This window comes from Diorhabda carinulata, chromosome 2 (assembly GCF_026250575.1).
Source record: "Diorhabda carinulata isolate Delta chromosome 2, icDioCari1.1, whole genome shotgun sequence".
NCBI lineage: Eukaryota > Metazoa > Arthropoda > Insecta > Coleoptera > Chrysomelidae > Diorhabda > Diorhabda carinulata.
Genome location: NC_079461.1, coordinates 2,601,379 through 2,628,138, shown reverse-complemented (window position 1 = coordinate 2,628,138; position 26,760 = coordinate 2,601,379). Strand labels below are relative to the sequence as shown.

The 26,760-nt window shown below is 31.3% G+C and overlaps 1 protein-coding gene across 6 annotated transcripts in view; it reads right to left on the bottom strand.

The window, feature by feature from the left end:
- LOC130904046 (disco-interacting protein 2) overlaps positions 1–22,420 on the bottom strand; it is a 255,151-nt gene extending 232,731 nt beyond the window's left edge. For 4 of the 6 annotated variants that reach the window (XM_057816558.1, XM_057816559.1, XM_057816560.1 and 1 more), the window contains exon 1: positions 22,132–22,408. In XM_057816558.1, coding sequence (XP_057672541.1) covers positions 22,132–22,216 — 85 coding nt within the window. In that variant the 5' untranslated portion in view covers positions 22,217–22,408. Of the gene's footprint in view, positions 1–22,131 lie in introns of all 6 variants that reach the window. The other 2 variants (XM_057816564.1, XM_057816565.1) reach the window with 1 other exon arrangement.
- Between the last annotated feature and the right edge of the window lie 4,340 nt (positions 22,421–26,760).

The window sequence follows — 26,760 nt, the reverse complement described above, 5'->3', positions numbered from 1 at the left end:
TTTATTTGAAATGCTCAATGTTTTATTTATTAGTCAACCAACATTTGAATTGAGTAATTGGTATAACAATGCGTTTTTTATTATAATTGCGTTAGATCGTTATAATTTTTTGAATACGTTAATAAATAAAATGATAAAGATAAATGAATATGTAATATGTTGATTTATTATTTATTCTTTGTACAGACGAATTCCAGAAACTTTTTAAATTGGGTCAACAAGAACAACGATAGGATTAATATTAACAAACTTACAAAGATTAGAAGTGTAGATATACTGTATTATAATGTTTTTATTCTTTATTTAAACGATTTCTATTCGTGAGGTTAATTGGAAGACACAGTATCTTACGTTCTTAATTTATTTAAACACTATACACTACACTAACTTATAATAATTCACTTATCACTATCACTTAACAAACTGCGCTACAGAAATTCCTAAACGAATTCTAGAAGTTCTAGAAAAATAAAGAAACAAAACGTATAAATAAATAGACGTACCTAGAAAATCTTCAAAAGAAACATTGTAAATAAACTACTTGGTATAAAAACAAAGATCAAACGATTTCGGGTGTTTCATCAAGGGTGACGCCTTCGCCGAATTTCAGAATTCCACTATATCAAAGCAAGACCGGCTACAGGTTACAGGCCGACATCTAGTTGATTTTTTGATAAACATGAAGGAAGGCTTTTTCCGTGGTTCCTCAGACAACTTGCCCCAAATTCAATAGCTAGTTACTTTGCCACAAAAAGATTTTATGTGGCATAAACCAGGGGAAAATACAGATCGATACATTGACATATTCGTGGGACTAAAAAGTCAAGTTTTTCGTCAAAAGAAACTATAACGCTTTTATTGATTCGTTATGAAATGTATTATGTATACATTAATTTTTTTGAACAATTTAATCAAGATTAGAACAAATTAACAACACAACAGACCAATTAATAACAATACTAATATTGAAGAGTGGAAAGAGCGCGACTTGAACCTGGGACCTCCCGCATGTGAAGCTGGCTACTACACTACGGAGCTACGGAGACCTTAATAATAATTTTCTATATGCACTAGTATGTTTTTTACGCACTAGTGCGTAAAGTGAAGTATTACGCACTCGAAAGTACGTACTTTATGCACGGTAATAGAAAAAAAATGTTTATTATACATGGAAGTCAAATTAATTCAATAGTCGATTATGCAATTGATCATTTTCACATAAAAATTTATGTTGTTTCACAATTGTTTACAATTGGAAAAGGCTTTCGCTTATATAATAAATGTGTAGATATAAAGAACAATAGATTTAAAAAGTAAACTTTCTTATTAAATGATACAATCCTTGTGAACTCATTTCTTGAGTAGTGAAACAAATAAACTGAAATTTATTACTTGATACTTCGAATAATAAGAATTCAAGATTGCACTTTCCTTTTAAAGTACCAACATGAGATTATTAGGAAGTTCAAGTAACCAATCGCAATTATTTTACAAAATACAACAAGTAAAATATTATTGAAAAGTTTTTTATTAGAATTTGAGATATGACGCTTAAACTTTACACAAAAAAGTACTAATAAAAGTAAAAACAATTATCGATTCACGTATTTAATTTAAAAATACCAATCTGGATAAATTTTGATCAGATAATGACGATAATGATGATAACAAAAAACAAAATAAACGTTTAGTCCATAAACGATATAAAATTATTAAACCCCTCGTACTATGTCGCTATTTTGATGTATCCATATGGATACACAGGAATCCAAACGTTAATAACATTCCTCGTGATGAATTCCTTGTAATTGAATCAATTAACTAATATACAGAATAATTATTCTGATGACAACAGAAAAATTTTTCACATTACATTCTGATACTTTTTTCTACTTCCGTTGATTATTATAAAAGATTAAAATCTATATCAAACAAATCAGTATAGCCGTCGCCTCTATTTACATCGAAGCTCTCCGGAAAAAAATTAGTTAGAATTTTATCGTATTCGAAACAACCACAACTCAAACTTAAAATTTTATGACGTGCACGAAATTTCCAGTGATTTAAGAATATTTGAGAATACCAAGAAGACGATGATTCCGTTCTCAAATAAAAATAACAAAATGTTAAAAATCTGTTTATATCTGACAACCAATCAAGACTGTATGATTTGATAGTAAAATCCTTACGAAAAATTCCACAACACAAACTGTATTGATGCTTTGAATGTCCTCTAAAGTGATCTAAACTTATTGACAATCGTTTACTGATGACCCTGAAAAAAAGTCCCAATCCGCGTAATTGAAGCGGGAACTAAAACAACTCGAAATGACAAAACAAAATTCAAAGTAATAATTATTTTTTCATATTGAGGAATGAGGTTAACCGAACTGTGGAAAGGATTCTCGACCAAAACGTTGTTTCTCAAGAAGTTTATCGCATTTCAACCGCCTTATTTGCCATATATTGCACCGTGCGATTTCTACCTGTTTCCTAATGTAAGATTTACATTAGAAAGAAAAACGATTTGAGCCTGTTAATGCCGTGAAACAAAAAATGGAGCCCGTTTTGAAAGATCAAAGAAAAGATTAATTGGAAAGTCCGCAGCTGGAAAAATATCATTAAAAAAGTATACTGGGCGATAAAAGATGCTATAGGAATATCAAAAGATCGAAACTGCCATATTCTGACCGAAAAATTATGCATGCTTAAGCTAGAGCGTAGTTTATCCGTCGCGCTTACTTACTTTCGACCAGAAGTGCACATTTCCCAGACCTTGACACGATTTAAGTGTTTAATTCAGATGAAAAAGAAAGTGCTTTTCCATCTGGACAACCTTTTCACATTTCAATGATTGCCTTGCCATTACCCGAGCGACATTTTCCTTTCCTTTTTCCTCCACTGGTGGAAAGAGATTTTCATGAGTCGATTACTAAAAGATAAGGAAATGAATATGTTGAGGAGAAAGGAAATATTTACAGAGTGTTAGTATCGTTATTTAATAACCACTCCTCGTATGTAATAATCATCGATTGTATCCCGGTGTTTGAGCGGAGTTCTAGTTGATAATAAATAGTGGTAACTGCTATACGTTAGTCTAAACCTCGATATCCATTTCTCGCCAACAATGTCGGCATTTTTGCTTCGGGCGCGTCTTCTTCGTCACCTCGTAAACTCCTATAACCGAAATATGTCACACCGATGAGCCACTTCAACTCAACGAGAAATGTTTCGAAACACAACATAAATTAAAACGCGACGGTAATTTCGGAGCAAAATTATGCAGAAAACAACTTCGTAAGATCCATAAACTATACACAAATCAAACAACTTAGCATAGTTGATGGAAAGTTGGAAGCCCGAACTTTCAAGATGGCGTATGTTTGTGGTCGAAACGAAAACCCGAGCCGTTTAAGTAGGCAAGTTTGTTATATGGAGGTGTATAATGTATACGCTATATGGGGTAGGGTATTATTCGAGATCACTCAACTACTCCATTTTTTCAACTACATATACTGGATAATGCGATGAATAATTGCTTGTTTCAAATACTTGTTATTTGTGTGAAGAACACGAAATTATATTTTTTCTAATTAAATCTTAAAGCGAACAAGTGGTAGAGCTGTTTAAGCGTTCACTCTATTCCCTCAAGGCCAGAGTCAGCGAGAAATGGCCAGTCTGCTGTTTCGAAAGTTTACCGTGCACTCGCTGCTGTGCTAGTCCAAGAAGAGTTCAGAGAAACGTGGCTGTGAGTAGCTGGATAATCTAAAGAAGACTTAAGGCAGCTAATATGGAGCCAAAAAGTTCAGTTAATGGCCCCAAATTAATCTTATTCAACCGAGTCTACGATTTAACAAAGATCACGTCAACTGGTCTGATGGACAATGGGGCTGCGTTTCTTCTCAGACGAACACTAATAACTTTGGGATGTTAAGATCAGAAAAAGAACGATTTTTTGTTAGAGAATTTTGACCGCGAGCGCGCGACTTGAGCCGATTTTTTTGCTCACTGTTGTTGTAGAACGTATACGATTCAATCATAATGAACACAAGTATTACCAACGGTAAGCATGATGCAATCGCATTCTAAGCGTAATTTAGTGTCGAATAACAAGCAAACCTGACTTTAATTTCCGTTTAGTTTGTGAAGTTTTAATTGAAAACACCCAAATATATACATAATATAGCCTAACTCACTCACAGTAACTTCTCAAACTCTATTCCTAACCGATAATTTTATTTCACATGAATCGCCTGAATTGGCACTAGAAAACGAAAAACTTTCCACGTGAAATCAAAGTAAGCGGCGAAATTAAATGTAATTTATAAAGGAAAGTTGAGATTTTCATGCTTTGAAACGAAATACCACGTTTATAGATGAAAATGAAATTGGTATAAATTTCTAACATACGAGGCTTGTTCAAAATATAAAGTTCCCAACGAATTTTCACAATGAAAAACTGAAAAAAAAAATTGTGTGTGTCTTCTCAGACATAGAAGGCGCCTTTGACAATACACGAGGCTATCCAACGACCTGCAGATGGATGACATACCTACTATCTACTAGAACAGCAGAAATAAAAGTAGGACCAGGCAATATTCCAATTACTGGAGATGTCCACAAGGGGGACTCGTCAAGGATATGGATATGACATAGATATCTACGCACAAGGATGCTTTGAGAATATACTCTGTGACATAGTTCAATGAGGACTCTATAGTACAGAAACGTCAGCCCGAAAACATACCTAATCTCTTTTATTAGGAAGAAAAAACTCAACCTCAAGCCCATCAAGCTAGACAAGCAAAGAATTGAATGGAAAACTGGAACTCACTCTAGATAGTGAACTTCTTTGGAACAAACACTAAAAGGAGATAATCAATTGAGCAAAAGTCTTGATGGTGTACGAAAAATTTTCAGGGAGAGATCGGGGTTGTAGCTCAAAGATTCTACACGGCATTTGTAAGACCAATCATCACATATGGGGCAGTGGTGTGCAGCCATAAAAGAAATCATGTCCAACAAGTCACTTCAAGTCAAAATCACTTCTTCAGTTGAATGTTCAGAGATGGAATTACTAAAGAAAAACCGTCCTTAAATAATGACCAAACCTGCGACAAGTCTCAGGATGACGCATCGAAAAAGTTAGGCTTTGGGAAAAAATTACCTCAATACTTAGCTGTGGGATCATAGCACCATACAAGAACTGGAATAGGAGAGTACGAGCCCAAAACCAAACCCTCGGCAAGCCTGAGCAACATACCAACCATTGTTCAAACTGAAATCTAGATAGGAACAATCTCAAACAGGAGATCATCATCCTAGCAGCCTATAGAACTTTAAGCTCCAGTATCATAAAATCCAAACTCGTTTTAGATTGCCTGGAAAAATTAAACCAGCCAAACAAGAAAAATGAATACTGGATATCGCGACACATCTCGCCAAAGCGAGTGCAGACTAGTCCTTCATGGGACCTGAACCCTTCTGTGGTATCACCTACAGAACAATGGAAAAAAGCACCGGAAAAGAAGGAAGATAGAAACAAAACCTATTATTGAGACAACCTACCGAGGTTGAGATAGGCAGAGGGAAACTATAACCAGAGAAGATCTGCTGAATGTATCAATTAGAGTAAGCACAATCTAACAAGAGACCTATCGAGGCACTGTCATCTCAACACCTGATGAAACTAGACTTAGCAGATCATGCGCGGTGCAGATGTTGTTGTACAGAGGACGAAACTTCTATCCACATTCTCTAGAAGTGTAAAACACTAATGAAGAACTCCAGGGCACTACACCTGGGAGTGTTTAAAATAGAAGACGAAGATCTCTGGTAGCTACTGCCATCACTGGGTTCCCCAGTATTGCAGGGAGAAAGATAACACAATAGATCCTCTGAGTCGCAGGGTTTATGATACCCAATGTCCACATACAAGTAAACGAATTGTATTTTAACTGTACCACGTGTAAACAATCTCAGTTTGCAAGATTTTTCATTAAATCTAATTCAAATTAGTGTAAAATAATATTGTCCATCCAAATTAACTCTTTCGGACACGTACTACTATTTTTTCGGTTAATTAAACGTGTACAAACGCAGAAAATTAATTCTGAAATGAATAATGTTTGTTAATTTCGTCCCTTGTCTAAATCAAGACACATACAACCCCACGTTTAAATTTTCTACACCAGTTACCATCATGTATGGAGCGCGTCACAACCACAAGCAGTTTCTCTTCTCTATGCTCATTTTTCTACACTGAACACCCCAACAAATAACCTTCATTTTGCAGTAGTAAAATCGAGGGTTGAATTAACGTTTCCCAGCAGAATCCTTCACGTACTTAACATAAATAATAATTTCTAAGAAAATGTACGTAATAATGTTTCTGGTAAATGTTCGATAAAGAGTCGTAGAAAATATTTCTAATTCGGATTAGGTTAGAAAAAGTTAGGTTATATTAGGTTAAGGTAACATGAGATGCCAGCAACATTTTTAGTTAATTACGCAGCCACTGGCTAGATTTAAAAATAATGAACGAATTGAAGAAATAGAGAGGAAGTTTACATAGATACAAAAACTGCTGTTCAATCCTTAAGGAATAGTCTAGTGTCGCTACAACCCTTGCGTTCACCAGGGGGATTCATTGAGCCGGCGACATCAAGCGACATGGCACGTACGAGTCGAGAAAACTTTCATCATCTACGTCCTTGGAAAGGAAAAAACCGAGACGATCGACCAGCTGAAACATTGACTTGATTATCCACCTACGAGACCAGCAACAGCTCAAAATCCAGTAGCCCGTCGATAACCAACCACAGCCGATAGATTTCACTGAACCAGCACAGCCACATCAACAGCACCAGCAAGAACTTTAATTCGTTATCAAGCCAATCGTGGAAAAAGTTTTGTAGTCATACAATTATAAGCGATACGAAACTAGGATTCTACTCCTTTGAAACATCGCGGGTTCATTGTTTTTCCACTAATTCTCTTTACTACGTTTTTCTTCTTTAATAGTAACATTTTTGTCTGATAAACGTTTGAATAAGTGTCCGGTTTCATATTGAAAATGTCTCTAGTTTCATAGATTTCTTTTATCAACAAAACTCTCTGCAAAAGTTTTTGACTCGGCTTTTTTTCCAGATAAAGAAATTTACTTTCAGTAGATCTTTTCCTAATTCCAACATTTTGAATAGCCTAAATCTCCTCCTTGCACGTTAATATGGTTGACAGAGATTTCAAATTTGATTGCATAACTTTTCTCGTCATTTCTCTCAACTATTTTGATTAACTTCTTTTCAGCAAACGTCAATTATAACTGGTAATAAACATAAAGTGTATAAAACTAACGATAGAGAAATTAAAACGAAACTAACCAAAGAAATGGTAAATCCTGAGGAAACTAGTATGAATCAGATTAAAATCGTCTCAAGATGTAAGTCTTGTATATATGCAATTATTGAATTTGTTGTTTGAATTAACAAGAATCGATTGTATTTGAAGCAAAAAAAAGAATGTTCAATATCGGCGATTTATTCTGGCTCAATTTGGGTTGAATTTTCTCCTTTATCCGCCATACTGGCTTCCATTTTACCTGAATAGAATTTAAAACAACGCCGCACAATGCCAACACGAGAAATAACTTTATGAAATGAGAAGGCACGTAGCGACTATTTGCAAAAGTCCTCGCTGCCGGGCGTAGAGAGAAGATTTTATAACAAAAATATTTGTTAAGTTGAATTAATCGGAATTGTTTCTAATATCGGAGGGTGAAAAATCTGAGCGCAGCTGGTTAGTACATTTATTTGGTTCGTATCGATACTAGCCAATTTCGCGAAATTGCTAAACATCGTTTAATAAATGTGCTGCCATCTATGCAATGTCGTAACTGTTTCACAACTGGAAATTACTTTAATTAACCATTACAGATGTTCTAATTTTCAAGTTTGAACATATATATGGAAAGAAAATATAAAAAATGATCCCAATCCATACCGGAGTAATTCTTTTAATTAAAAAGCAGCCAATAGTCGCTAGAGGAGAGATCAGAATAATACCGTGGCTTGTTGGCGGATCTGTATACGGTGTCTTCGTTTAATGGTAGAGAGGAAGCAATTTTCGGTATTTCCTTCTTCTTCTTGTAATGCCTATCCATGATGATCATTCTTCATGGATATCTTCAAGGCCAATTCATAAAGTTGACTTTCCGCTTGCAGGTGACGTTTGCCGTTTGACGACAAACGGTTATGATTGGCTCTTTTCTATTGCTACGAAAGTTGTGACGAACGGCCGAAGGGAAAAGATAAAACAGCAACCTCTGCCATCATTCTGTAAAACAGAAATGCGCAAAAAGGTTTTTGTATTGAACCAGGTTCGAAGTTTTTAATAGTAAGTTAACAAGTTCGTTTTCTTCGTGGACCTTTGTTTATATTTTGCCTTGCAGGATGTACCAACGTCAAGTTAAGAATCATCTGGTTAAGTGAATATAATTTATCAAAATTTATCTATGTAGTTTTATGGGTTGGGAATCCCTGTGTAAAAAATTTAACACCTACTAAAAAACATTGTTGAATAACATGTTTATTTTTCGTCCGAAATCAACAGAATTATGATAAAAAAAAATAGGATTATTAAAACATTAAAAAATATTATCTGTGTAAATCTTTGATTATTTATTTTGTATATATACGGAAAACATGCAACATACAACAAGTCCTGTTGTAGTTAAATTAAAAAAATAATGAAATGTTTAATTGTTTTTATCTTATTTTCAGTTTTAACTGAAATTGTTGTATCTGATCATGTTTTATGTCGTAAGTGTACATTAATTCAATTTAGGTGATAATTTCCAACAAGTAATCGAAAAGTGCAATCAAAAATTTTTACAAATAATAATTTTCAATTCAATTTTGGTGAATTGAAAAAATTCATTTTATTTTATTTAGAGCCCAAATAGTTGTGAATAGATATTCATTCCCGATTAAAAATGAAATTTTTTGAGTTTATCTTGAGTGTTTCAAAGATTTTTCCAAATAAAGATCTTCTGATAATAGAAATCTGAACAAGTTGGTAATTTTCCTTATTACATACGGAATTCCGAGTAAATTTACGAGGTTTTTCACAGTTTTAACCACGTTTTGGATGTCTTAAAATATCAAAAAAGGTTTTAACATCGCAATGAATGACTTCGGAATAGCTTCAAGTTCAGAAATAAATGAATCAATTGAATCTTCAACGCCTGTGAACACGCTGAAACGAATTTGTAAAGAAGTTTTCAGCATTATCTGATAAGGAAAGTATGAATTTGTTGAGGAGCCTTCGAAAGAACACTTAGACGTACTGGGCTGGGCTGGACTGGACTGGACTGATTTTGATCGTAAAATACCAGTTGAAGACATAGTTTTTGAGGCGCTTCCAGTAAAATGACGTGTTCGGCAAGATTGTGGGATACTATGATGAAAATTTGTGGCTTGTCGTGGCGTTGTAACTGATACAATTTGTACAAAACCAAGTCGATATTTATGGTCAATAAAAATACCAAAACAAGTATATAGTGAGTTTACTACAGAAAATGTGGAACATTCTAAAGGAATAGAGTTTAAACTCATTAGATGATTGTCTTTATTTTTTTGGTAAATGTGTTTTCCGCGACAAAAACAATACTTGTGATTGGTTTTGGTAGTACGGTTAAAACCTTACGAACTACTTTTCTTTTTACACTACTCTTCTCACGAAATTGTCTCTGTGTAAGTCTAAAAGATCTCTTCTGATTGGTTTTGGTAGTAGGGAAGAACCTTTTCGAAGCTCTTTCCAAATCATGCGACATCCTTTTAATTTTCTTCATTATTATTAGACACAAATACTGAAATAACATCTTGTAAAAAACCCTTCACGGCATGGGCAATTATTTGATCGTTATTCTTCAGTTAGTAGTTGGTAATTGCGCTAATAATTTTTAATTCTTTCTTTTCAGTTCCAGGTGACAATGAAAATCCGTTATGCAGTAAGTACACATTTAATTTTCTATAAGATATTCACAAGGGTAGTCTGCAAAGTTTCCGATCTTAACTCGAGGTCTACGGAGACTTTGCACCATCTTTCTGCAAACATGCTGATTAAGGTTGGAAAGGTAGAAAAGGCTAACAGCATATCAAAAGAACGCATATATTGAATGAAGAATTATGCAAATATCGACTATCAGCGCGTCGGGTGCCTCATTTTTAGGCATTATTGACGCGATTTAAGTCAAGTCAGTGGATTTTAAAGAGCGAACTTGCGGTCTAATCAGCTGGAAAAGTGATGGCGACTGTTGTGGACAAAGTATAATGTCTTGTTTCTTTGTACGGTCAGAAATTTTTCGTATAACCCTCATTTAATTAACTAAATCCAATTACAACAAACAACAAACTTCGGTCTCAATAATTCGATTAAAGTTCAAGAAGATCAGAACTAAAAGTTCGATACTACTGATGAAAAGTCCTTAAATACTAAACGAAATACTAAACGAAATAATAAAGCCACAGTTCGTAATATATAAATTTTTGATTCATCGATGTTAAGCTCCCATTTTCTTTTATTATTTCTACAGGGAACTCTATGATTTTTGACTGGAATGGAAAGTTAAATTGCGTCCGTAATTAACGATTAGAAAGTTCAAAAGAGAGTCATTTGAGCAAAATAAACCATCTACATTCTCTAGCTATCCTGAAGGAGAGAAATACCAATCAAATGAGGAAATCTTAGCTAAAGCAGAAGTTTATTTTGAGGCCAAAGAAACTTCGTTTTATAAAGATGGTATAGGTTAAAAAACCACTGATTTAAACCACCTTGAAGGAAATTATCTTTATTAAAAAGCTGTATACTAGATTGCTCGATGTCTATTTATCTTTAAAAAAATATTAATAGCACATTCATATCCAAAGGTCCTTGTGAAAAAAATGAAATATGGGTAACGGTTCTCGATTTGATCCCGGAGCGGACCTGCCAGCATCCAATCCCTTTACCTAACATAACGAATTCTTTCCCCGAAAAGGTTCAAAGGTGCGAATGTAATATAGAGAAAGGTTACATCAGGGATGAGAAATCGGGATCGTGTGTGCCAATTAAAGAATGTTCAGGTAATTATACACGTGTCAACTAATTTTGCAAAAAAAATAAGTTCTAAAACAATTTTTTTTTCAATTATTCTCATTAGTTTGTACCAAAAATGAAGTATTAAACGAAAATCCTACGCCTTGTCAACCTGAAGCTACCTGTGGAAATCCAAATCCTAAACCGTCCGAACCGTGTGAAGAGGATTGTGAACCTAGATGCGAATGTAAAGATGGTTTTGTTAGAGACGAAGCTTCTAGAAAGTGTATACCTAAACAATCTTGCCCATCAGGTAAATTTAATATATAGATTAAGTTTCTCAATGACTCTATTAGAAAAAACTGCTTTCTTTGAACTTAAATTACTACACGAACTATACACCCGTGTCAAGCTGAAACTGTTTCACTAAAATGTTTTTTAAGAAAATCTATTCACATAGAAATGATCCCTTGGTCACTGCTTGTCTAGTGAATGGCTGGATTAATTCTTTGAAGTAGTGAACGATGGAACTGACCAATTTTTTTCCCGTAAATGCTGCCGGTGGAATTGGGAAAAGGTTTTTAATACCAAAACGGTATCGCACTTGCTTCGTCAGATATTGCAGCTACGTAAGGCGATTGAACAGCTCATTCTGCACTTCAGTTGCAGTTGAACATGCAAATAAATGAAACCCCAGCTTGCGATCTTTCTAAATAGCCAAGCCGACGAACTTACCGCATGTTTAGTCATTCATTTTCTTCTCCAAACAATTTCTCGATATTGGTAACGATCAAATACTTGACTCATCGTCTGGACACATCATATTTCCTACCACTTTTTATCTCTCTACTAAAACTAAGGGTTTCCCAAACATTGCTCAAAATAACAAAGATCAAGAAGCAAAAATCGTTAATGCCAACGAAATTTCAGATTCAAAAAAGCTGGCGAATTAACAACATACGAATCGATCGATTCCGTTACTAACCAAGATGATGTTGTCAACAAACAAACAAACCAGCCACGTCTTTGAAATGGCATCGGAGCCAAAATTTTGAAAAGAAAGTTCCAAGAGCGAAGACGTTTTGATTCCACTGATTACTTTGATTCCGAACGTTGTGCCAATCGACTTTAAACGGTTGTAGTTTCCAGTGCACTGTTTGTGGTTTCAATGTACTACAAAATGGCCAGTTTCCAGTGCACTGTTTGTGGTTTCAATGTACTACAAAATGGCCAGTTTCCTTGTCGGAATACCAACAAAACTAAGAATGTTTTAATAATTCGAATTGAATATTCATAGTTAAGACAGGAAAACGTCTATCGGGTCAACTAATACCAAATAAACGAACGATGTTTTCGAAGGTATTGAATTTCAAACTAAACCATTCAAGTACCTAAAATTCGATCCGTTAGAGATAAAGCAAATACCCAAGGTACTCTGTGAACATATTTGAGGATCGAAGCGTTTAAATTCAAGACCACAATCAGTTCAGTGCAGAAAAAAAAGACCAATACCAGTATCGCTTTTATTAATATTAATCATTAACAATTATTATTATCAACAGCTTCTTGTTCCGATAACGAGAAATGGGTAGAATGTGCTGAAGCATGTACGCCAGAAAAAACTTGTCGAAATCAAAATCCGAAACCAACGAGCGAAGTATGTACGTTGCAGTGCGTCGGAAGATGCGAATGTGATGAAGGATACATCAGAGATCAATGTACAAATAAATGTATACGTATTGAAGAATGTGAAGGTAAGTGAAGAAGAAGAAGAAATAATAAGTTTCATAAAATGTTTTTCAACATATATGACCAAACTTATCATTTGGTCGATTCCGTTTAGCTTCAACGGAGACGGGAATTATCAAATCAAGCTCATTGGAATAAAATTTATTAGAGATAGATAACTTTAACGCCATCTATTAATAAGAAGCGAAACTTTTTGTATTTTGCAGATAAAGAGTGTACAGGAGAATATTGGAACGATTGCGCTTCAGCATGTTTACCAGAACCAACCTGCTTTTATAGATACCCAAATAAAAGTGGAGTCGTTTGCAACAAAAAGTGTGTCGGAAGGTACGAATGTAACAGTGAACTTGGATATATCAGAGACCCCACAACTGGAAAATGTACATTGGAATGTCCAGGTATAATAATATTTATCCATTTCCAACAACCCAAAATACAACGTCAAACTAACAATTATTATGTAATACATTTCTTGTTTTTCATTTTTGATTATATTAATTATGTAACTTTCTTCTTTTTCTCAATATATTTCTGTTTAAAACTACCCAACGTGCACAGGATATCAATTTGACATTTCAAATTTCATTGTCTTGAACTTTTCGATAAACAAAAAGTACTTTGAATGCAGTATATTTCAAAAACGATTAATTTTTAGACAAATGTGGCCTCAATCAAGTCCGAGCTTGTAGGACTGGTGAAGAAGCAACATGTAATAATCCAAATCCAAGTTTACGTACTGGAAATGATTGTGATGATAACGATGATGATAACGACGATCATAACGATGATGACGATAACGAAAATCACGTTGACGATGATAACGGCAATCAAAACGATGATAACGATGATGACGATGAATATGAAGATAAACATGGCAATGATAATGACAAAGACTATGATGAAGATAAACATGATTATGACGATGAAGATAAACATGATTATGACGATGAAGATAATCATGATGATGACAAAGACGATGATAAAAATAATGATGACCAAGAAGACGATGAAAATAATAATGACCAAGACGATGATAAAGATGAACCTGATCATGACGATGATGAAGATAAACATGATTATGACGATGAAGATAATCATGATGATGACAAAGACGATGATGATAATGATAATGACAAGGACGATGATGATAATGAGAAAGACGATGATGATCATGATAATGACAATGATGATTGGGTCGAAGAGTGTTTGTGTGCTGAAGGTTACGTGAGGAATACCGCAGATGGAACATGTATTCTTGAGAAATACTGCCCGAATTACAAATCTTAATTGTCAATTATTATCGATTTCAAGGTTTTTATGTTAAATTGAATACGTTTATATTATAAAATTCGAAGTACATTTAACACGCTAATTTTAAATATGAATATTTATTTAAATACTAATCTTGTTACGAATATTTCAAATTTTCGTTTGAAACTTATTACGCCATCTGTAGAGCAACTATAGAAGTAGAAACATTGGTTTAACAAATTCCTATAACAAGTTTTGTTCGTAAATTCGATTTTAGATGGCGGTACAAGCTTGAACGTCGATCAATATATATTGTGAATCGCCATTTTCATTCCAATATCAATACAGTAAACAAAATTCATTATTATTATTATTATTTACCTTTTCTTGATATTGAATAAATTGGATTTTCGATATATGAAAACAAAAAAGGTGTAGCTTAAGCTGAAAGTAGACAGTGGCGTTACTATATAGGTGAAATGTCTTTTAAAATTCTAGATTTAAATGTTCATTTTTTTAGATTCTGGTTCTGTTTGGTTGAATTTTTGAACATAATTATAAACTGTCTGTTTTGTGGAAAATATGACTAAAAGTTATTGAGATCGAGACATATAAATCCCTAGACCAAACTTCAAAATCATCGGACAACTATAATTTTTTTTTGTTTATTTCACAAATCACAGACGTTTTGAGTTTTTCGCAATATTCCAGCAATTTTTGGAAAACAGATAATTTCCGACACTTTCTACAAATTCAAACAATTTCTTGAATACGTTTATAATTTTGAATTTTTTTTGGTTATAATTGAGGGACGTTTCGAAAAAGATAATTTTCCGAAATTTTCTTAGAAATGCAAACGATTTCTTCAATGTTTTGAATTTTTTCGTGATATTCCAGCGATTTTCTGAAAAAAATTCATTCTTGAATATTCTGTTCTGAGCTATTTCGCAATATTCGAGCGATTTTCCGAAAAAAAAGATATTTTTCTCTCATTTTCCCAAAAATTGGAACAATTTTTCAAATTTTTGGACAAATTCAGAGGTTTTTTATAATATACCGGCGTTTTTTCAATAAAAAAGAGTTTTCCATCATATCCTAAGAAATTTCTGGGATATTCTAAGTTTTTTCGAGATATTCCAGCCTTTTTGCCGAGGAAAAAAAAGATAATTTTCAATCAATTCCTCAAAAATTCAAACTTCTTGAGTTTTTTTAAACATTTTGAGGTTTTTGTTTCTTCACTTTCTCGGAAATTCAGACGTTTTATTCAATGTTCTGTAACGTTCTGAGTTATTTCGTAATATTCGAGCGATTTTCCGAAAAAAAAAAGATATTTTTCTCTCATTTTCCCAAAAATTGGAACAATTTTTCAAATTTTTGGACAAATTCAGAGGTTTTTTATAATATACCGGCGTTTTTTCAATAAAAAAGAGTTTTCTATCATATCCTAAGAAATTTCTGGGATATTCTAAGTTTTTTCGAGATATTCCAGCCTTTTTGCCGAGAAAAAAAAGATAATTTTCAATCAATTCCTCAAAAATTCAAACTTCTTGAGTTTTTTTAAACATTTTGAGGTTTTTGTTTCTTCACTTTCTCGGAAATTCAGACGTTTTATTCAATGTTCTGTAACGTTCTGAGTTATTTCGTAATATTCGAGCGATTTTCCGAAAAAAAAAAGATATTTTTCTCTCATTTTCCCAAAAATTGAAACAATTTTTCAAATTTTTGGACAAATTCAGAGGTTTTTTATAATATACCGGCGTTTTTTCAATAAAAAAGAGTTTTCCATCATATCCTAAGAAATTTCTGGGATATTCTAAGTTTTTTCGAGATATTCCAGCCTTTTTGCCGAGGAAAAAAAAGATAATTTTCAATCAATTCCTCAAAAATTCAAACTTCTTGAGTTTTTTTAAACATTTTGAGGTTTTTGTTTCTTCACTTTCTCGGAAATTCAGACGTTTTATTCAATGTTCTGTAACGTTCTGAGTTATTTCGTAATATTCGAGCGATTTTCCGAAAAAAAAAAGATATTTTTCTCTCATTTTCCCAAAAATTGGAACAATTTTTCAAATTTTTGGACAAATTCAGAGGTTTTTTATAATATACCGGCGTTTTTTCAATAAAAAAGAGTTTTCCATCATATCCTAAGAAATTTCTGGGATATTCTAAGTTTTTTCGAGATATTCCAGCCTTTCTGCCGAGAAAAAAAAGATAATTTTCAATCAATTCCTCAAAAATTCAAACTTCTTGAGTTTTTTTAAACATTTTGAGGTTTTTGTTTCTTCACTTTCTCGGAAATTCAGACGTTTTATTCAATGTTCTGTAACGTTCTGAGTTATTTCGTAATATTCGAGCGATTTTCCGAAAAAAAAAAGATATTTTTCTCTCATTTTCCCAAAAATTGAAACAATTTTTCAAATTTTTGGACAAATTCAGAGGTTTTTTATAATATACCGGCGTTTTTTCAATAAAAAAGAGTTTTCCATCATATCCTAAGAAATTTCTGGGATATTCTAAGTTTTTTCGAGATATTCCAGCCTTTCTGCCGAGAAAAAAAAGATAATTTTCAATCAATTCCTCAAAAATTCAAACTTCTTGAGTTTTTTTAAACATTTTGAGGTTTTTGTTTCTTCACTTTCTCGGAAATTCAGACGTTTTATTCAATGTTCTGTAACGTTCTGAGTTATTTCGTAATATTCGAGCGATTTTCCGAAAAAAAAAAGATATTTTTCTCTCATTTTCCCAAAAATTGAAACAATTTTTCAAATTTTTGGACAAATTCAGAGGTTTTTTATAATATACCGGCGTTTTTTCAATAAAAAAGAGTTTTCCATCATATCCTAAGAAATTTCTGGGATATTCTAAGTTTTTTCGAGATATTCCAGCCTTTTTGCCGAGGAAAAAAAAGATAATTTTCAATCAATTCCTCAAAAATTCAAACTTCTTGAGTTTTTTTAAACATTTTGAGGTTTTTGTTTCTTCACTTTCTCGGAAATTCAGACGTTTTATTCAATGTTCTGTAACGTTCTGAGTTATTTCGTAATATTCGAGCGATTTTCCGAAAAAAAAAAGATATTTTTCTCTCATTTTCCCAAAAATTGGAACAATTTTTCAAATTTTTGGACAAATTCAGAGGTTTTTTATAATATACCGGCGTTTTTTTCAATAAAAAAGAGTTTTCCATCATATCCTAAGAAATTTCTGGGATATTCTAAGTTTTTTCGAGATATTCCAGCCTTTCTGCCGAGAAAAAAAAGATAATTTTCAATCAATTCCTCAAAAATTCAAACTTCTTGAGTTTTTTTAAACATTTTGAGGTTTTTGTTTCTTCACTTTCTCGGAAATTCAGACGTTTTATTCAATGTTCTGTAACGTTCTGAGTTATTTCGTAATATTCGAGCGATTTTCCGAAAAAAAAAAGATATTTTTCTCTCATTTTCCCAAAAATTGAAACAATTTTTCAAATTTTTGGACAAATTCAGAGGTTTTTTATAATATACCGGCGTTTTTTCAATAAAAAAGAGTTTTCCATCATATCCTAAGAAATTTCTGGGATATTCTAAGTTTTTTCGAGATATTCCAGCCTTTCTGCCGAGAAAAAAAAGATAATTTTCAATCAATTCCTCAAAAATTCAAACTTCTTGAGTTTTTTTAAACATTTTGAGGTTTTTGTTTCTTCACTTTCTCGGAAATTCAGACGTTTTATTCAATGTTCTGTAACGTTCTGAGTTATTTCGTAATATTCGAGCGATTTTCCGAAAAAAAAAAAGATATTTTTCTCTCATTTTCCCAAAAATTGAAACAATTTTTCAAATTTTTGGACAAATTCAGAGGTTTTTTATAATATACCGGCGTTTTTTCAATAAAAAAGAGTTTTCCATAATATCCTAAGAAATTTCTTGGATATTCTAAGTTTTTTCGAGATATTCCAGCCTTTTTGCCGAGGAAAAAAAAGATAATTTTCAATCAATTCCTCAAAAATTCAAATTTCTTGAGTTTTTTTAAACATTTTGAGGTTTTTGTTTCTTCACTTCACTCGGAAATTTAGACGTTTTATTCAATGTTCTGTAACGTTCTGAGCTATTTCGTAATATTCGAGCGATTTTCAGTAAAAAAAAAGATAGTTTTCTGTCATTTTCTCAAAAATTAAAACAATTTTTCAAATTTTTGGATAAAATCTTGGGTATTTTATAATATTCCAGGGTTTTTTCAATAAAAAAGAGTTTACTATCATATCTTAAGATTTTCAAGTGATTTCTAAAATTATCTATAATGTTTTGAGGGTTTTCTTACTAGTCGAGCAATTATTCGAGAAAAATAGAATATTTCCGTCATTTATTTAGAAATTCATGCGATTTTCAACTTTCGAGTTTTTTCGCGTTATACGAGCGATTTTTCCCAAAAACAATTTTCTCAAAAATACAAACAATTCGAGATTTTTTTTATATTTGACCTTTTTTTCAAAAAAAATTCCGATACTTTTTCAAGCGATTTATTTTAGTTTATTTGCAATATTCAAGCGATTTTTCAAAAAATAAAAATAATTTACTGTAATTATCTTAAAAAGTAAAAAAATTTTTTAAATTTTTGGATAAATCGAAGGTTTTTTTATAATATTTGGGCATTTTTCAATAAGTATAATAAGTTTTCCATCATATCCTAAGAAATTCAAGCGATTTTTTGAATTTCCTATAATGTTCTGATTTTTTGCATATTAGTCAAGCAATTTTTCGAAAAAAAGACAAATTTCCGTCATTTTATTAAAAATTCAAACAATTTCTTGAATCCTTTCAAGCTCCCTGGGTTTTTTTTATAATATTCGACCTTTTTTTTTCCAAAACAGAAAAGAAAACTTTTCGATACTTTCTCGAAAATTCAGACGATTTATGTTCTAAGTTTTTTCGCAATATTCAAGTGATATTCCGAAAAAAAAAAGGTAATTTACCCATTTTCTCTCAAAATTGAAGCTATTTATTGAAAATCCTGTAACATTTTACGTTTTTTCGTAATAATCGAGGCATTGCTCAAGAATTAATAACTAATTCTGACACTTTCTCAAAATTTCAAACAATTACTTGAATTTCTTCTAATATTCTATGTTTTTTAGAGAAACCTAGCGATTTTCGAAAAATTTCAATTTTCAAGTACTTTTCCCATGCATACATCAAAAATACGGAAATTTCAAAGAAATATTTATCACAACTCAATATTACATACAATACAATATCAATTGACCAATTTTCTAGTTCCAAGATATATAATGTTATTGCCAAATCAAAATTCGATATCTAGTTCCATTGTTAGAATACGTAACTAGCTGGAAATAACGATTTACCGCTGGTAAATTGGAAATATATCAACGGGAAATTTGTTATCGATCCCGACACTAATTTGTCGAGATATTGATGCGAGGAAACGTCTGCATACTCTCACTAATTATAACCTTATTCTTAAAATAATCTTATCCTCAATATTCTACCGCATATTCAATATATTACGTCTCCAAATTATTAGTACTAGAAGTCAAAATAATAGACGTAAAAGTGACAAATAAATAATTATCTAAAAAATTGCATTTCGTTCGTGAAACGTACACACGTCCGTACGCTTTTATACCCAAAAGCAAACTGGCTAGCAGCCATGAATGTGGATGAGGACGCGTGAACATCGCGCGAACCTTTTGACGAAATACCGACTCCGATCGGGAAACAGGCGTGATCGCGCGATTACCCCGCGAAAACCGTCCACATTCACGGCATTACCGCACAATGGGGCCACACTAACGAGACATGACATTAATTATCGCGGTAATGAACGTTAACCGTAGGCTTAGCCACGACTTAACGCGACAATTTAACAACGGCATTAACATCGCCGTTTGGCGTTAGGCGATAGCTCAAGTGGCGGTTTCAAGAATCGTAGAACGCATCTTATTTTTCTTTGTTTCCTTTTTTTTTTCTCTATTCGTTTCAATTCTCATGAAATACAGAGCCCTGTCAACGTCCATCTTGCTTGAATTACGGTCAAAAATTATCGCAATAATTATCGCTCTAATTGACGTTAATCCGCAAGTGTGGCCGCAGCTTTAGTGTGGAGCCGCCTTTAAATATGATTATTAGTCTTTATAGTCTAGCAAACTACAAATGAAATTAGTCAGCTACATTTTCGTTAGATTAAAACTTTCGAATTGAAATACTATTTTAATGAATATCAATTCAATAAAATTCGTTTTTGAAAAAAGTCTATAATTTCGATACTTAAGGTCAAATATGTTTAAGAGGGCGTAATGTTTTTAACGTCACCAATGTTTAAATAAATTGTATGTGAAAAATTATACGAAAATAATCCTTTATTTTATTTAAACACCCAAAAGATATTCGCCAATTCCTTTGTCCCTATTAATAATGTTTGATTAGTTTCACAAACAATATCTGATAAACTAATCTGTCGTTATCAATGTTAATTGATTATTATTAAGCAATTAATTGATATCATTGAAGATATCCAGCATTTGTACAATTGAAATAATGAGGAACAGTACTTTTAACTTATTTTAAAAATAGATAAAGTGATTCAGTTACTCACAAACTATTTACCCCGTCAAATACCCTATGGAAATAAACAAATAGTATTGGTAATCCTTTATCTACGAAATGACTAGGACAGGTGTTTTCCAAAAGAGGAAAACATCCATGTTATAGTCAGCTCAACAACAAAAATATGAATTTAGTGCCTTAATACATAAATAAGATTGTCTTCTTTGTATCAGGTACTTTTGAAACCACCCTCGTACATATTACGACGTTTATATTGTTAATATTAATTATTGTTTTATTAGGTAGTGTAGACTCTCACTCCTAATTAGTTTTATCATTTTTTAAACGTTTCCTGCTATAATTAAGCTCAAAAAATGCCAATGACATAGTTTTTTTCCCATAAGTTATATTTCAGTGTTTTTCTTAACTTTTAGGTTAGTTATTCTTTTTGAAAAATATCTCGCATGTGGTACAACTACATTTAGAACAAAATACAAACAAATAATTATGTGAAAAAAAAATATTTGAGTTTTTGTCTACCATAAAACAGTCTGTTTAATATTTACCAGGGAATGTCACGTAATTTTTTTATTAAAAAATTAAACTAAAAACTAAATAATTGATAATAATAATAAAACAAAACATGCGATACGTAATTTAATCCAAACATAATTTTTCGCTCGCAATTTTGTATATAAACAAACAGTTTACACTAAAACCAAATTCTTTAGTAAATATTTATATCATTTTGATGTCCAAATAATTTAATAATAATAGATAATAGTTTTTACAAAAGAAATATTAAAAATTGAATGTTTCTTATATTAATTGTTACTAAAAAATACAATATAGTTTGATATTTTATTCAAATTTATTTCTAACTTTTTCTAACCTGAAAAAGTATAAGAAAAATGAAAAAACGACAACATTGCCACATTTGAATTAATTGTTTATTCATTGGAATACGTGCTTAAACCGCAATAATGAAGTGAACAAACTTTACTTTTACCTGTTCAGCCAACCTTGTTGGTTAAATTATTACAAAGTGAGTCATAATAAGAAAAGAAAACAAGCACCTTGTTGAAACGATTCAGTATATACATGTATGTAATTGAAACCATTGATCTTTGACTCAAATATTATTATTGTAATAGAAATTAAAAAAAGCACTAATAGAAATAGTTCTTATTTATAGACAATGATTTAATGATTACATTGCATCTAATCTCTAGAAATTTACTATTTGACTCATAACCTATGCAAAGATGTTTTACTAAATTATCTTTTCATTGTGTATATATCAAATCATTATTAAAATTATTAAATAAGTCGTTAAATTGTTTACAACACTTTTGCATTGAAAACACTATAAAAACGAGTTATTTACAGGAAATATAAAACTTCGCACACCTTGCTTCACATTCAATACATACAGGTGCTTAACGATGTTACACAATTCATCGTAAACATCCACAATTTATTTAAACATATCGATTATGGTTAGTTTATTAAACAATCCTACCTTCTGACAGTTCTAAGTCCAGTTCGGCCAGTTTATCCCTTACATCCTCGGGCAATTTGGAGATATCAATATTTAAGTCCTCCATATCAATTGTAAAGTTTATAATCACAATAATAACTAAACAAATTCACTAAAAAACTACACCGTATTAATAATATGTATTGCCATAATTATCAATATTTACTATTACAAAAATTTTAGTCTATCGGTAAACTTTCAGTCTGTTTTGTAGGAAGGATGACAGCTGAGATTCCTAGAATGTTTTGTTCGCGTCTAAACTCAGTTCAACATTTCATTCATTTGGCGAATGTCCATTTATTACATATCTATAGGCAACTAACTATACTCAATATATCTCTTATAGGCAACTCTAAATACAGTATTGATATTATTACTCTAACAAAATTATTAACACAAAAATCTCTACAAAATTTTCTAAATATATTGAAAAACTCTTTTCTTTTTTAGTTATAATCATTTTATAACTTAATTGAATTGTGTAATGGTTTAAAAAAAAGTTCTTTTCTGATACAATTACTACAAGTTTTGCCACCTATGGTTGAAACAAAGATTTGAATTTTGAGTTAAGACATACACGTAGATTGTGTTTTAGTCCATTCTAAATAAGATGTCTCTAGTGTCAGTAACCATTTCTAGTCCCCTTCGAATTATTTTATTTTCAAATTTTAAAATTCAATAAAATACTCACGTCCATTTTCAAATTCGGAAGTGGATGATATAAAGTATAACTTTAGAATTTATCAATTATTGAAAGTTTTGAGTTTCATTTTTTTGCTATCTATGGTTGAATTACATACATTAGTATACATTCAACTAATTGAAATCAGATGTCAAATAATTCAGTAGCCATTTTTATTCCATTCGGGAAATCGCATTGCATTGTCTGACAAATCAAAATAATAGGCATTAGACTTTCAGAACACAGAGGGCGTGGTATTGACAATTAATAGAAGTTATTTTATTACTTGTTTTATTGTATGAGATAAAGTTAAATTCCCTAATGTATTAACTTTAGATAAAAATACAAAAAGGTTATTCATTTTACGAGGGTTGCTACTTAAGTGTTGAGATTCAAAGAATAACATTTAAATTGTTATTATAAGATTGTATTCTTTTCTTTTTATAGTACAAATAAATGGAGATCTTAGTTATTGAATTGATTCACGAATATATTATATAAATAAATTAATGATTAGAGCATTCTTTTAAATTGTGCTAGTTTGTACTTGAAGTTTATTCATTTACAAATTCTGTCCTGCAACATTCTATTTCCATTTTTTTCTGATTTCGTCTTATAGTTAAATATTTTTGTACCTTAAAGAAGTGATATATTAGCAAAATTTATACAAATACTAATTACAATATTGCAATAAGTGAATCGTGTTTATTAGTTATGCTTCTCAACAAATTTTTGGAATTTAAAACAAATAATTAGATCATTAATAAATCATATATAACACATCCGACAATTTAATGGAATTTAATGATAATGGGCGTAAAGAGGAAGCCTCAACGGATGTGATAAGAACTTTATCATAACGCCCTCGTTGAGACAACAATGATAACTCTTAAAATAATGAGGATTTTTATTGAAACGTTAAATTATAGCTATTTTTTGAAACTAATTTTATATCAAAAGAGGATTAATCAAATCAAGACGATTTATCCAGAAAAAGATATAAAAAAAGCTAAGAAGTAAAACATTAAAGAAGAAGAATAATTTCTTAACCTTGTCTTTTTAGCAACATCAACATCATGGCTATATATAAAGCAGTTTATGGTTAGGTTAGGTTATAAATATAAAACTAGTAAAATATAATTTAAATAACTTTCAGGTAAATAATATTCCAATCTATCACAATTACAAACTGTTTTTGGCTGTAATTCTACCACAATGTTGACTTATTTTTACATTTTTTTAAAATCACTTCAATGAAAATTTCGTTTTAAATAAATCAGCTGGTGATAAATTTTTTTTAAACATAAGACTGGACTACTACACACGTCGTAAATGATGTTATTAGATTATACAACAAAACAAAATAAAAGAATAATTTCCTGATTGTTTTTGTATTATGTGAAATTCCATTTCTTATATTTAAAAGTGTGAATTTTTATTAATGTATCATTGAAATAAAAAAAATTGTACTTCTATAGTTTCAAAGATAATGGTTTACTGACCTTCTCATTGATATAAAAAGGTCAAATACTAAGAAATGATAATTCGAAAGATAAAAGTTTAGGCTATTTATTTTCTGGTAATATAAATACATGAAATATTTAACTGCTAGTATATAAATATATTAAAGATATTATTTCATAATTGAAAACAAGTTCAACGATCCTAAATAAAGAAAAAACAAAGCATTATAGAAAGCTGAATTCATAGTAAAATAGAAAGGTCTTTTACCAGTTTTTTTGGAGTTAATTTTTGATAGGGTGCAGCTCTGGATAACTAGTATTTTTTAGAAGATGCAGAATTGTAGATCAGCAAAATTGGAAAAAGAATATTTCTTTTAGATGAATTAAAGACACACAAAAGTCTAACAAGAAAAATCTATTGAAACTAATCCTTTTTGTAGGTTTATCATTGGGTGTAAATAGCTCACTTTGGAAGGGTAATAATAACCCTTTCTTGGAGATGATGAAAGTTTTTTATAAGGTGGTTTACCAAAGATTATCCTGATGTTTTTGAAATGGATCGAATATCCATAAATTCTATTTTGTGTATAAAATTTGTTGGTATGTTTCACACAATGTACTATTCCTGAACGAAAATGTAAGCCTTATTTATATTTTCTTTGCTGTTTATATACCGAATAGCTTACAGATTTATGAAGATATAAAATTAGGTTAAGTATAGTAATATAACCTAAAACTATGTACCCCATCGTGTTTTATTGTTGTTGCTGAATCAAATAAATTATTAAATTAACTAGAAACAGTAAAAGCTGAAAATAATAACCAAAAGCTTGTGAATCAAAACTTTTTACAACTCTTTAACAAGATTGGTGTGTTTCAAAACATAGTTTTTTAGTGGAAACGATCGTTGTTGTTTTCGAGAGTTTTATAGACACGAATTTTGTACAAAGATGGTTCCAGAAGTACCTGGCATGACCTACAGGTGAGGGTAGTTGCTTGTTGTTTAGTAGATATTAAAAGTTTTCGGTGAATTTGTAAACGTGGGAAAAATTGTGTGAATTCTTGGAACTTCTGGCCGCATTTGGCTAAGAAGAAAGTGTTGTTTCATCAAGACAATTGCACCAGCTCCCACATCGTTTATTGCAATGGCCAAAATTAATGAATTAAAGTTTGAATTGCTACCTCATGTATCCTATTCGCCAGATTTAGTGCCCTAGGATTATTTTATTTTCCCAGACTAGTAAAAATTTCTCACTGGTAAAAGATTTGCAAACAAAGCAGATGTGAGTTTATTAAACATCGCTGGGAAAAGTATATGAAGCTAAAATAGATTACGTTGAAAAATAATTATATTGTTTTCCAAAATTTTTTTGTTGGTCTAGGTAGTAAATAATTTATTTATCAAAATTTTAGGATTATGATTCTTGACTTGATGAATTTCTATTCGTTAATATTCGCATCGATGACACGGTAAGTTGGGCCAGGTACTTCTGGAACCATCCTCGTACTGTATTTGCAGATTTGTTTTGGTTGGTTTGTCAAAATCCGTAGTAAATTTTCCAAAAAGTAGATTCAGTTAATATAAAAACAAAAGTTATCAACTTTAGAAATATTATTTTTCATTTAACAGGTACATTGGTAAGGAAAACACTTATTCTGAATTATTGGCCTGAAAACAAAACAGTTTTGATTTGATCCTAGAAAACAGAAAAACAAAAACAGAATAACTAAACAAATGCTTGTTTAGTAGAGAACCGTAGGACAGAAGGATATCAACAGTTTTGTATCATAATGAGATAATTTTTAGAATTAAAAAGAAATACTTTTGTAAAAATCACATTTGTATGAATTATAATCAAAGTATCCAATACTGCAGCTTGAATAATATACGTCCGAGGTTGCAAAAAGTTTGCTTAGTACATACTAATTCTAGAATAGCGCCAGCACGAATATAATTTCTACTGAGTAAGCAATTATAATAAATGTACATATTTCGGTAGGTATTTCTACAAAACTGCTTACATTGAAGTTGTATAATACCGGATGAGAAAAAACAACAACCTTTACATCCAATATCAAGCAAACAACGAAGTTTTTACAATTTTTTCTAGTATATAAGGATGAATAATCGAAAATCAACTGGAACTGAAATTATTTCATGTCACTATTCATTATTATTTAATTAAATAAAGTCCAATTTCGCTCGGAATCAGAAGATGAATCATTGTACCTCATTGATCCATGTTTCATGTGAATATACATATTTCTTCTTTAGTTACTAATTTCTGTACAACAATATCGTATCTTTCTATTAGATTAAACTTTGTGGAATGATTTTTCTAGAGGTTTCCAACTTGTGCTTCGACTCAGTACATGGTAAGCCTTATTATTTCGAACCGTGACAAGTGCTTTGTCTTCTGGCGGAAATTCTTTTCTAAAGAAGAACGCATGTACTTTCCCTTGAAG